The 12,833-nt window shown below is 39.1% G+C and overlaps 1 protein-coding gene across 1 annotated transcript in view; it reads left to right on the forward strand.

The window, feature by feature from the left end:
- Positions 1 to 12,833, forward strand: part of THSD7B (thrombospondin type 1 domain containing 7B) — a 299,931-nt gene that overhangs the window by 47,901 nt on the left and 239,197 nt on the right. Inside the window, exons 2-3 of the mRNA XM_059475946.1 lie at positions 6,752 to 6,845; positions 8,832 to 9,005. Of these exons, the coding sequence (XP_059331929.1) occupies positions 8,867 to 9,005 (139 nt within the window). The 5' untranslated portion in view covers positions 6,752 to 6,845; positions 8,832 to 8,866. The remainder of the gene's footprint in view (positions 1 to 6,751; positions 6,846 to 8,831; positions 9,006 to 12,833) is intronic.

The raw sequence follows: 12,833 nt of genomic DNA on the forward strand, positions 1-12,833 counted from the left end.
CAGTGTGTGCACGTTGGCATCTGTGTGTGTGTGCAGGAAGCAAATTTTAGCGGTTCTTTATACCAATATTTGGTGGTTTTTATTATATTTGTTTTTAGCTTTCACTAAGTCTTTATTTTTTATCTTTATTTTTAATCTTTATTTTTTATTTAATTTTTAATCTTTATTTTTTAATTTTAGCAATACAGTTTTCTGAACCCTTTTGTTACAGTGTCTGCCTGGCCCACTAACATCAATGTTGCAAAGTAAATAGAAGGAAAATCAACGAATCAATATTAAGGAATCACAAAATGTTTTTTATTAATTTTGACAAATCAAGGTATAATTATTTAAAATACATGTTCTGACATGGGACCTGACTTATACAGGGTTTTATTTTGTAGCAATGATGAAGCCTTGGTTATAGGAGACCTCATCACAAGGTTTTGTGGATGGTGCTTGATAGGAAATGAAGAGGTCCAGTGTCAGAGCTTGATGAACTCTGTAGAGCCTGTGTGTTCAGTTTGCCGTGCCTTGTGCTCTTTATTTGGCTCTTTATTTTCTCCTTTCCTACAAGTTTGTTCTTTGGTGCACTGAAATAAACAGCTGATGGCAGAGGACGCATTGGAATAAATGTTTATTTCAGCACTTTGGAAATGAGTTTTTTGAAATGGGATCTATTTTGTGGATGTGTGTGTGTGTCTCTTCTTATTAGCTCATTTGGGTATGGGCTACAGCTAGGTAGTGCAAATGGCAAAATGCTAATGACTACCTACAAATAGAGGTACAGATCTTGTGGGAAATAAATTATTCTTAGTGTGTGTGTTAGAGCAGAAGGAAAATCGCACATGTAAGAAGTGTGGAAGGTGGCCTCTGCACGTTTGGCTGGCTATTTTAGCCAAAGTCACCAGTGGTTAGAATTTCAACACTGAACCCCACACACTCTCCCCAGAACTGATTAACAGGTAAAACAGTCAGATTTTCTGCCTATTTGCAGTGGTTTCTTTGGTGAGGGGTTTGGGTGTGCGCATTGCTCTGGTTGATGTGTGGAAGTGCAGAATGTAACAACTCAAACTGGAGATGAGCTTCAGCGACACCAGTCCTGTGGCAGGGAGGCCGATGGTCCTTCCCTGCTAAGCAGAGCCCAAGTCTTTGTGAGCTCATATGCCTGGTGGAACTTGATTGTATTATTCTGACCTTGTGTTTTAAGATTGATAAACTCTATGTGGTGGCCATATTCCAGTGAGGAGAGGAAAAAACTCCCTGACCTACAGCCTGTGATGCTGTACTAATGTCAAATAATATAAAGTAATATCAGAATGCAGAAGAAAATCACTGCAGTAAAGCAATTTAATTTCTGAACTGAAAGCACTTTAATGGAAATGCTCAGGAAATCTGCCATTGTTCTAGCAGCAGAGGTTATGGGGTTGTTTATTCTTTTTTTGAAACTCTGCTGCCTTGTAATTGGTGACTTTGAACCTTTCTGTTGTTTTCCGTGTGAATGGTCCTGCTGTTAAAGTAGGGACATGGCTCTCTACTCACTCTGATTTCCAGGTTTGCCTTTCAAAGGAAAATAATTTCAAATACTAGTTTTCAAATGGTATTATACTGCTGAATGTGCATTATATGCAATGCTTTGCCAGTGAAGTGAGAGTAATCCTCTTTGAACAAAAACTTGCAATAGCATTTACTGAAATGGTGTTGGAAGTAGTGCCAGCTCCCTTTGCCTTTGTTTAATTGCAATTTAACAGTAATCCAAGATCTGTGCAACTGTGACAGCAATTCTTAGATACAGCTGAGTTTCAAAGGACCTTCAGTTCATCCATTGCCAATGATAAAAGCTTCAGCAGAGCAGTGGATTGATAATAGACTCAAACTTTTCTCTAGCCATTGAAAAATAAACAAAAAGAAACTTTTTTTTGTCCCTCAAAGCTATAAAGTTTTGTTGTTACAGAAAGGATGTGCTCTAATGTGAAGAAATCACTGAGCTTCCAGGCTGTGTTCTGCTGTGCTGGCTGAGAGGGCTGGCATGAGGCATTCAGCTATAATGTGTCAGGGTTGTAAACATAACCTAGATAAAATAACCCCCCAAAATTATTTATCCCCCAAAAAATGGGCCTTTGTAAGTTTCTATGGTGACTGTTGGTGTGTTGATGAGATGTTTGATTTGAGTTTCTGCAGCCTTCTTTTTTTGGATTTGATTAAATATATAAAAGTGCACGAGCAGCCTGAAAAGGTTACTTAAAAGTTGTTGGACACTTTCTCTGTTCTGCTGCTCAGAAAAAAATAAAATCAATGCCTGAGTTCAGGAGAGAAGCCTATTGACAGTCTTGAGCATTTTGATCTTAATTGCTCTGCACTTGTTCCTGCTGCAAGGGGTATGATAATGGCCTAAAGAACATTTGTGAAGGTAAATTACCCTACTTTGAGTGCTGATACAACACCAAAAGGTCTGTGGCTCTCAAATCCCATTGAGAATTCCAGGGCTTGGATTTCACTTGGGTCACACTGAATGCAGTGTGTAGAGGGAGATGTTGGGGAGCTCTTGGTTGTGCTGAGCATCATTTCTGCTCTCAGTGGGCCTGGGGGCTGTGGGTGGCTGTGTCATGGACAGGATGGTGCCTTGCACAAATTCCTGAGTCCTTGCCTTGGAAGTCTCCTGCCCTTCTGAGGGAGTGTGAATCACCCATGTTTGTGTGCAAACGAAGCAAGTTTTGCTTCAGCTGTGTTTAACTGAACCAGGTTCCTAGGAAGAGTCTGCAAACCCCATTCACTTTGTATTCTTGAAAGTCAAGTGTGTTCCCGTGGAGTCCATTGGAAGTACTCAGAGTGAAGGAGAAGTAAGAGCAGCATTGTTTAACAGAGCAGTTCTGCTCCAGCACTGTTGTAATTAAAGTTGTTCTACTGATGGAAAGTCTATTCTCTGGTGTTTTCCTTAATGTAGTCATAATGCATCAGTCTGAGCTCCCTTGCTGGAACATCTTTCATTATAATCCACTTAGCTAAGTTTATAATTAAGCTTCTAAATTCAAACCTGCTTTTGTTACATTTTTAGGTTGTACAGAGACTGAAGGAGGAAAACTTAGGATTTGTGTTTTTTACCCCAAACAGGTTGATGTAAGTTAAGAAGCAATTAATTGGCAGTACAGTAGTTTCATATGTTTGCTTTTAAATTTCTGGGTCTTCTGTAGCTTTGGAACAAGCATTAGATGCAATTGAATAGAAGAATAAATGAAAATAATTAATAGATTCTTACTGTTTTGACTATGGACATCTCTAAAATACCCAAGCTTTCAAAAATAACTGGTGATGATAGTGATGACTTACTGAGCTTTCTAGCAATGGATTGTTGAGGAAGGTTGTTGAAGTTTATATCTGAAGATGGACCATGAAATTTCTGTTGAGCTTTGCTGGTTTGGAGGTTGTGCAGGATTCATCCCACCCAAAGCAGGCTGGTTGAGACTCATTGTTTGGAATGATCTTCTCTGTGAAGATGTGTGAACACCAAATACTTTTTCAGGCATTTTTTTATCCTTACATTTATTGTAGCAAATTACCAGAGAACTGTGCAAGTTAATGTTTGGATAATATTAAAAATATCTGATCTCTTGAGAGTCACTTTAAAAACTTTAAATAAGTGACCACTTAGGACAAAAGTGATAAAGGTGCTGTCAGCATTTGTCCACCTGATGTATAAATCTCGCTCATTTGATCTGTATGTTTTTAACCAGGATTTTCTCAAATGCTCCAGGAAGAAGGGCAAATATTCTCAGTAATGTTTGGAGGTGAGGCAGTAGAGGTATAGAAAATCAAGCTGCCATTCTCATGTGTGCAAAGTCACTTTGCTGAAATCATGGGGAGCGCTTGCAGAATCGAGTTTTAGTGTCGGAGCGTGACCTTGGGTGACTTTTTACACTGGAAGCTTCTGGCAGAGTTGGAAGTGGGGTGACCTTTGGGTGCCTCTGCTTTAACCAGAAGACTGTTTCCCTCCAAATGTGTAAGGGGAGAAATGTGTAGGGTGTGTTTTAGGTATAGAAGTGTAAGGGAAGTTTAGTGTAACTACATTCATCATTAAATAAAAGACTGGGCACATAGGTACTTACATTTGAGTGCCTGTTCCTAGTTTGGCATATGTGATTGTCCAAACATTTCTATTTTGTTACACTCCATGCCTGTTACACTATAGCATTTGTGGTTTTTTGGAAATCTCTCCCCAGGGATGGTGAGCAGTTCTTGTCTGTGGTGATCAGCCTTTGCTGCTACAAGCCAGGCATTCTGCTGCTTTAGAACAGAATAGAATGAGCTTTTTGGATAACAGCTTTCTGAGCAGGCAAGGCAGACTTTATCTGAGGATAAAGAATATGATATAAACATCCAGATTATCTTGGGATATCACAGGCAGTGGGTTTGTGTGTAATAGGCAAACAGTTGCACAGTTACTACTTACATTTGTATTAAGGAAATTTATTCATGATTAATGATGCTTATCTTTGTGCTAGACACCTGCCAAATGATTTATAGCCACACATATAATCTGTAATGGCTCTTCTTTTTTGTTGTTGCTATTCAAAGTATTTGGGATTATTCTAATTGCATCATGTGTTTGAAATGGAGAGAGCTACCCAGGTGTCCTTGTCAGCATTCCCATCTCATACCAAAAGTAGGTCAGATTTACCCATGATGGGAAAGGTCACAACTCCCAGTGAAGTCAGGGGGAATTGAACTGATGTATGACAAGCTGAAATCATGTCTCAGGTTTGGATCAGTTTAAATTGATCTTTTTCTAAATTCAGTATTAAATACGTTGTAAATCCATGCTGGAGCAGAGCCAGGTTGAGCTTCCCTAAACCATAGAAATGGAGCAGAAGGACTGGAGAAACGCCTGTCCCATGGAGACCTGGAGAAAGAGCAACTGGTCCCTTCTTTACAGTGCATTATGTGAGAGTGTACAGTCAAATTTGGACCGTCAGTCTTTTATTTTTTTTCGTGTTGGATGATTTTGAGGACTCTGATGTGCCTTGGGCTAGCACAGTGCCTGCCAAACCTGCCTTTGACTGCTCAGCAGTGGCTGGAAAATGGGAAAAGTTTCCCAGAGGCTTTTTCCCCTCTCTAGCTAAGCAGGGATTAGACTGGAATTTGGCTGTTGGATATTCCATTGAGGTTGAAAATTAAATTAAATTTTGATCACTTCAGCAATAAGATACTTGTCAGCTGCGTACATGTTTACTTATTTCCAACATTTTGTCACTGGAATGCCCTGTTTCTGCAGAAATGCAGGTTTTTAAAATAAGTTTGCTTTTCAAAACTAGTTTGATTTAATTCTGTCATTAAGAGAATTAGCAGTGGATTAGAAAATGTAAATGCGTGGTTATGATCATTATAAAACTTGCACGTGTCTTTTTCAAGGCTGCCTGGATATTCCCAGCCATTACAGTTAATGATGATATCCTTGTTTTTCTAAAGAAGATTCCAGACCAACCAACCAAAGTGACAAGGATGCTTGTGGCTAATCCTCCAAATATCAAAACAACACCTCATTATTTAATTTCAAGAGAATCCATTAGTGCAAACTATGAACTGGCCAGGCCTGGATTATAAGGGTTATTGACTAAGTCCAGATAATTTTGGAAGAGGGAGATATTTTTTCTGACTAAAGCATATGCCTTGAACATATTTAGAAAATATTATGTTAATGTGAAAATGGTGCCCAGAGAAGCTGTGGCTGCCCCATCCCTGGAAGTGCCCAAGGCCAGTTTGGTTGGAACTTGGAGCAACCTGGGACAGTGGAAGGTGTCCCTGCCCATGGCAGGAGTTTGGAATGAGATGAGCTTTAAAGTCCCTTCCAACCCAAACCATTTAATGATTTTATGATATTTAAGCCATTCCATGAATTTAATGACTAGTCTCGATGAAATCAATTTTTTAAATACAAATTTCATTTTTTTTCTCCTTTTTCATCTGTGTTTGCCAGTTTACAGCTAGCCATGCTGACACATTTGGGAGCTGAGATATCATGTAACTAAATTTGATGTGAAGTGTTGGTGGCCTTCATAATGTAATTTATTCATGTTTCTGTAGATAGCATATGTTGCCTGTGCAATAATTTTTTATCATATCAGGACAGAACAGCTACCGTTCCAAACTGTGTTACACAAACCTAGACACACAGACAAATTTTCATTGTGCATTGCTGGGGTGCAAATCAGTGGAATCTATTGAGCTCTGCTGGGGTGGAGGAGATTAGAGCCCATGGCATGGTGTCTAATTTATTTCTGTTTTTTCTGACTTAATGTAATCTCTGTTCTTGCTCAGTGGGGAGCAGCAGCCAGTTATCTTTGTAGTCCTGCCCAAAGAATGAAACCCCTTGTTTTGGGCAGGAGGCTGCTGTTCCCAGGGACGTGCTGCTGTTTGCTGACCCTGTGAGTGCTGAGATGGGGGCAGTGCATTCAGAAAGCAGCTCCTGAGCCCTACTCGTGCTTCATTAAAAACCTCAGCCTCTTAATCAGCTGTTATCTGAGGTGTCCTTGGATCTGCCCATTTTTCACCCCTGCCTGTTTAGGTTTTGGTGGTTTTATGGCATTTTCTGGCCCTGGAGGGCTGCCCTGCAAGTGCAATGAGCGCTGTCTGTGCAGGGCTGGGCGTGTGGCTCCCCTCCAGTGCTGAAATCTGAGCATCTGAATAATTCCTTCCCTGGTTTTGTGTTTTAGTATGCGAGACCTACAGAGGTGGTGTTGGAGCCAGTGCCACTAACTGCTTGTCCTTCCCTTGGCAGAAAGCTGGTGACTCTGTTGTCCCACCGCCATAGATGGTGACGGCGATGCTGAAGGCACTGGCCGAGTTGCTCCTCCTCAGCTCTTCTGTGTGAGGTGAGCAGCCATCCTGATGGGCAAAAAATGCTGAATTGCAGGGTTTCTGAGGGCCCTTCTTCCCCACACTCCAGGACTTCACTGCTGCACTGGGTTTCTGAATGATGCTCGAGATTTCTGGGCTTGTGTGCTTCCTATGAGGCCACTTGTGGTCTGTGTTACATTGCCTGGGTGCTGGGACTTGGTGGATGCATTCTGAATTAAATGTGAATTCTGAATAAAATTAACCCAAAAGACATAAGCAAAGCATAAATGTGGTCCCTTGCCCACGTTATTTGGTCAGGTTGGTGGGTTTTTAGCTTGTACACGAGATGCTGTTCATCTGAAATGCAGGAATGAGCTAAACCAGATAACAGATATTACATTGTATCTCCCACTGTAGTTAGTCAATATCTGATTAAATGTAATTGCATGAATTTATCATGATAGAAACTGTTTCAAAGTAATTTGAATACAGCCTGGAATTAAAAGCTCTACTGTATATTCAGTATGTACAATTTCCAGATTTATCTTCAGTTTCTTATCAAGAACGATGCTGTGTATTATGTGCTATGACAATGTTGCTTTTCATAAGGTTAGCAATGTAATAGAATTTTCTGGTCTGAACCTCTAATAACTGATAATTTTAATGAAAATCACCAAGATTATGCCCGTGAAGACAAATCTTGAAGACAGGTATTATCTCCATCCTTATGCAAGTAGAGATGTGACATTTTTACCTATAAAAGTAGGATTAATCACTAATAACTAGAACTATGTGGAGAATTTAAGTATGGTATAAATACACGGTATAAATACAAAAGCTGTTGCATCAGAAAAATTAATATAAATTAATGTAAATTTACATCAGAAACTTGTTTGTTGTGGAAGTACTATGAATGTTTTTTGAGATTTCTAAATTGTTCCCACCTGAATGTGGATGAATGCAAAATAACTTCAAACTCAAGTAAAGTCTGCCTAAGTGCCTAGTTGGTCATCTTGTGGAATGAGAGACACAAAGATTGGAATTACTGGACTGAATAGGAATTTTTAAGATCTTATTTTATTGTGTGAGTTTCTTAACCTCTGCTGTTTGGAGCTTTTCTGTGGTATATAAATGATGTGGGTGTTTGCTGAAGCAGGCATTTAGGAGTTGGTCTCCTGCTTTGTACGGGAGACCCAGAGGAGCATTCCTCCTTGCTTCCAGCACCACTCAGTGATTATCTTAATGAATTGTGTGGTGTAAGACTGCTGCAGCAGCAGGACTGGATCCACTCCAGTCTCATTCACAATGTGCCTCTGGTATTTGTCTGAAGTGTTGGGGAGCTTAATTAAAATCCCTTAGTCAGAGAGACCTCTCTGGAGTAATTGGTTGCTGACCTGGAGCTCAATGATCCAAAGGGACTTGAATGAGTGTCCCAAATTCCACAGAAATGCTTGTGTGGTGTCTGGTTTTCCCTCTCAAGCTGGTCCATCATGTGCTAATAAGCACCCCCTGCTTTTCCTGCTGCATTTCTGTAGTTGCTCTTGTGTATCCCATGTTTACACAGGGTTAGGAGCTAAAACACTTCCAGGCCTGGATCTTAAATGTAGGGCATGGATTTGGAGCTGAATTTTGTTCATGGAATCCATTCTCACTTTGGTTTAGTCTGCCTGTATCAAGATACCATTCCTGCTAAAGCTAATAGAGAAAAGAAGGCACACACCACACGCTGCCCCTGGGTTCATTGCCATTTATTGGCACTGGCAGATTTCTTGCTAAGAGCCTGCTAGAAGCATTTACAGTGGCTTTGTAGGGTGGGACTGTAGGTCCTCTGGGAGCTGGCCCTTCCCTTCTCTCTTCCCTTCTTCCTTTTCTTTTCTCCCTCTCCAAGTGCAGCACTGTAACAGACTTGTCCTCATCAAATCCACAGTGGCCACCAGGTTACCCTTAGGCTGAGCCCATTGGTGGTCTAAATATTTTAACAAGCCTTCTCTTTTTGTTTTTTCTTTTGTTGTTAATTCTAGGACCAAAGAATACAAGAGACTGAATTATCTGAATTATGCTTCTACAACAGAACTGGGTTTCTCCTCATTGGGCATGGCAGAGCCTGGGGAAGCCCTTCCTTTTGTTTGTTTTCTTAATGTTGCAAACAGCTGATCTGCAAGCCAGGAGAGGTCACCAGTTTGTCTGGAAAACAGGTAGGAAACAGATATATTAGCTTCTCTACTAGATATTTGCTGTATTAAAGGATGACATGATTGTCCTTTCTGTTTTGCTTCAATAATAAGTTTTAAAAGTCTGATAATGTCTTCTGTTCTAATTTTTTTAATTCTGAAAAATAGAAAGTTAATTTGTGTTTGACATTAGTAATCTACATGTCTGTTGCAATTATCCACCCAGAGCATAATTCTAGACTCCTTAATGCTTTTCATCTTAGAGTATTTTTACTAGATTATTATCCTAATATTGCTTTCTTTGAAATATGTAATAATTTTCTTTTAATTTTTGTATGCAAGAGGCACACCAGCATCTCTAAGGATGAACTGAGTCAGAAGCCCATGCTGTTGGTCGAGCTATTTGTAATTCCATTGGTGTATGGATTATTTCTGTCCCTCAGTCAGGCTGGATACATGCAGTGATTGAATGTGTACAAGGCTGGAAAGCTGTGAAGATGCTTTGGTGCTGGAGTGGGTGGGTGGGAGGTGGGGTGGTACAGCTGCACAGGACCAAGCATGGTGTCTCAGATGTTTGTTTTGCAGCCCAACACACAACTGCAGAGAATGTTCAATGAAATGGAAAGATTGGTTAATTTGGGAAATGTTTACTTAAAGTGCTTAATCAAAAATACCCAACTGAACCATTGCTCAGGATCCCTTTGAGGTTTGGCCTTTTGTGACTGAGCAACACAGCAATTAACTGTGATGGAAAAATAATTTCCCTCTTTTTTTGTGTTTTGTTTTGTTTTGGAGAGGTTCTTTGGTATTTTGGTTATTTATTTTTTAATTACATTTCTGTAGAAGGTGGTAGACTGAATTATTGGAATAATGAACAATTTTTCTAGGAGAACTGTTCTTCTGGTGGGATCAACACAAACTTGCCTGGTGTGGGAATGTGGGGAAGGGCTGGTGAAGTACAGCATGATACTGTATTAAAAAGACTTTTTCTTTACACTGTCTAGCATGTGAAATGAGGAGGAAATAAACAATGACTCTCTTTTCTCCAATTCACTGTTATTTACATGATTTTTGAACAAACTTTGAAAGGTAGAGTTGTTTTCTTAAAGACAAATTAGAGCCTTCAGTGCTGTCTGTCTTCTCCTCAGTCATTAGGGCTGTGCATTGTAAATCATAAAACTTTAATTTGACTCCATGATTCCAGCTGAAAATAAGGAGCTTTCAATACTTCAAAGGCATCTGGGGCAGATGTAATTAGAGCTAAGAAAATTTGGTGCCCAGGATTGTGTGGGCACCATGCTCTGAAAGCCCCACAATAGGATTGTTGTTAAGGCTCCTCTTCCAGATGCACAAGAAAATTATCAGTTCTTGTGACTCCCACAGTGCATTAAAAATATCTGATCTCTCGAGAGTCACTTTTAAAACTTTAAATCTTAGGAGTATTTTGATGTACTTTCTCTGCTTATGGGGTACATGAGGTAGAAAACAACTTTGACTGATATGTTTTCCAAAAGAAAATACCTTTTGAGTTCCAGCTAAATGTATTGTCCTAACTGAAGAAAAAAGATTTTTCTCCAATATTTGTAAACATTACCCCTCCCTCCCTTTTTTTCCCCACTGAAGTATTTTGTTCAAAGTTAGATAAAAGTTGCATCTAAGCCCCAAATGTTTAGTTCCAGGTTGAAATGAATAGTATGTTCACCCAAAACATTTTGTTTTGCTGAGAAACTAAGTATAATTTGTGAAGCTCCTGCAGTAGTAGTGAAACATCAGCATTTCTAAATCCTGAATCTTTTGTTTTTGCAGTTTTCCTGAGAACTACAGAATGGGCAGTAAATGGCAGTCTGCTGTCAGGGGGGCATATGGGGCTTGATTTTGTAAACATTTTCATGCCTTACCTGAAAAGGTTTTTCACTGTGATTAGTCACAAAGGTGTGTCTTCCAGAAGATTAAAAGGAAGTGTTTTGGGAAGAGAGGGGTGGTGACCTAAATGGAATAGGTGGGTCTGGAGAGGTAGAAGAGTTAACATAACCCCTTGTGGTAAAATATTAATAATATCTCTGGGATATAGATCATGGACATCTTGACATATTGAGACCTGTGGTTTGTATAATAATTGTATAAAAAATCATCCTATAATTTGAGGATTTTGTGCCCAATACAAAATAATAAAAAGTTAATAAAAGCACAGCACAGTGAACCTAAAATTAAGTAACTTTTAAAATAAAAGCTGAGCAGATCCATTCCAATAGAAGGAAAACCTGTAGCTGCTGTCCTTTTTCTTAATAAAACAATCTGATGAGAAATGAACAGTCCATAATGAGAAAGGGGATGATCTGTTCTGTTTTTAAATCTTGAATTGTCTGTTGTAAGCATGGCAAGTTACTTACCTGCTGGGGAGAAATTCAACTTCTTATTGAAATGTCATGCTTTATAATTAAATAAGATTATGCTACTGAAAGCTCTGGCTTTATGAAAATGAATCTTTATGTACTGAAATAAATTTTCCTAGCGCACACAAATCCAGGGAGGCATCCTTAATATGGATGGGGCTGGGGAAAAGGAAAAAAAAAAATCATATAATTGCTGCAGTTCATAATACAGACCTTTTTTCAGGTAAATCCTTGACACTGTCTAATGAAGACTTGTACATTTTCATTCTGGGCTTGGTGGTCTTATTCTAGGAGAAAACAACAGTACTGAAATCACTGCATCCAAAAAATCCTCAGGCTCTGAAATTATAAAACATGAAAATTTGGCAATGTGAGGTAATTTTATACATACTCTTCCCTCAGCTATTCAGAGGGCTATCACTTGCATGTTGCTTATTTGTGACCTGTCTTAAAACCATTTATTTTGGGCTTTTGGCTTCTAGAAGTTACAAATTAATATCTGTATCCTGTGTCTTCTGGTTTCCAGACATTTCCTGTCAGATTCTCATTTAGGGGCCACTAAACATGAAAACAATAATCATATCAGCTAAATTACTCAGCAACATCAAATAGCTGAATAATTTTGTTGCACTTGCAAAATTTAATTGGACCTAAATTCTTGTAAATTGATAGTATTTAATGCAGTTGCCAATTAGCAATTTGAATATTTCACCATGTTAATTTTCTCCAACACTTGGAGTAGCACTAAGAGTTCCTGGAACTTCTGCAGTGCCAGTATGCCTGTGCTTTAGTGATGGCCATTCAGGGTTTTAAAACTGTGTATAGAATAGTAACACATACATAGTCCACATCATAATTCTAGGTGTTTTTTCTTTTTTTCTTTTTTTTTTTTGGCGACTCTCTAAAAACTCCAAAATTTAGCTCCAAAATCACAATTAAGTGTAAGAAACAAGCTAATATTTTGAGTACTTTTCAGGAAGGGGCTGATAATTAGGATTACAAAGTGCTGGAGTGTCTCTTTCCAGAAACTCTTTTTGTAGCTCATGGACAGATTAGGCTCCCCTTCTCTGCTGGTGTCTTCAGCTCCTCCATAAACTACAGCCCAGGTATGTTCTGTTTCCCCCAAAATACAAACAGAATACAAGATATAAGGGACATAGCTCATAAAAGGCTATCAGAGCTAAAGCAATGACGTGGGTTTATTTTTTAATGAGGGGAATACTGTAAAAAATGTTTTTTCTAGATGGAAATGCCCTGATTTTTAGAAAAATGGTTCTTTAATAATGGTAGAAATGCTATCTATCATGGAAATAATCCTCTGTGTACTGTGGAAGGGAAGAAGGGGATTGTTAGAAACCCAGATGTTGTGTCCCAGTGAGTTTTCCTGCTCTAGAAAAAAGGAATCATGATGGCTATTTAGCCCAGCAGGGACATGCTCCCTGATCTGAGTGGAAGAGCA

Source organism: Ammospiza nelsoni, chromosome 7 (assembly GCF_027579445.1).
Source record: "Ammospiza nelsoni isolate bAmmNel1 chromosome 7, bAmmNel1.pri, whole genome shotgun sequence".
Lineage (NCBI taxonomy): Eukaryota > Metazoa > Chordata > Aves > Passeriformes > Passerellidae > Ammospiza > Ammospiza nelsoni.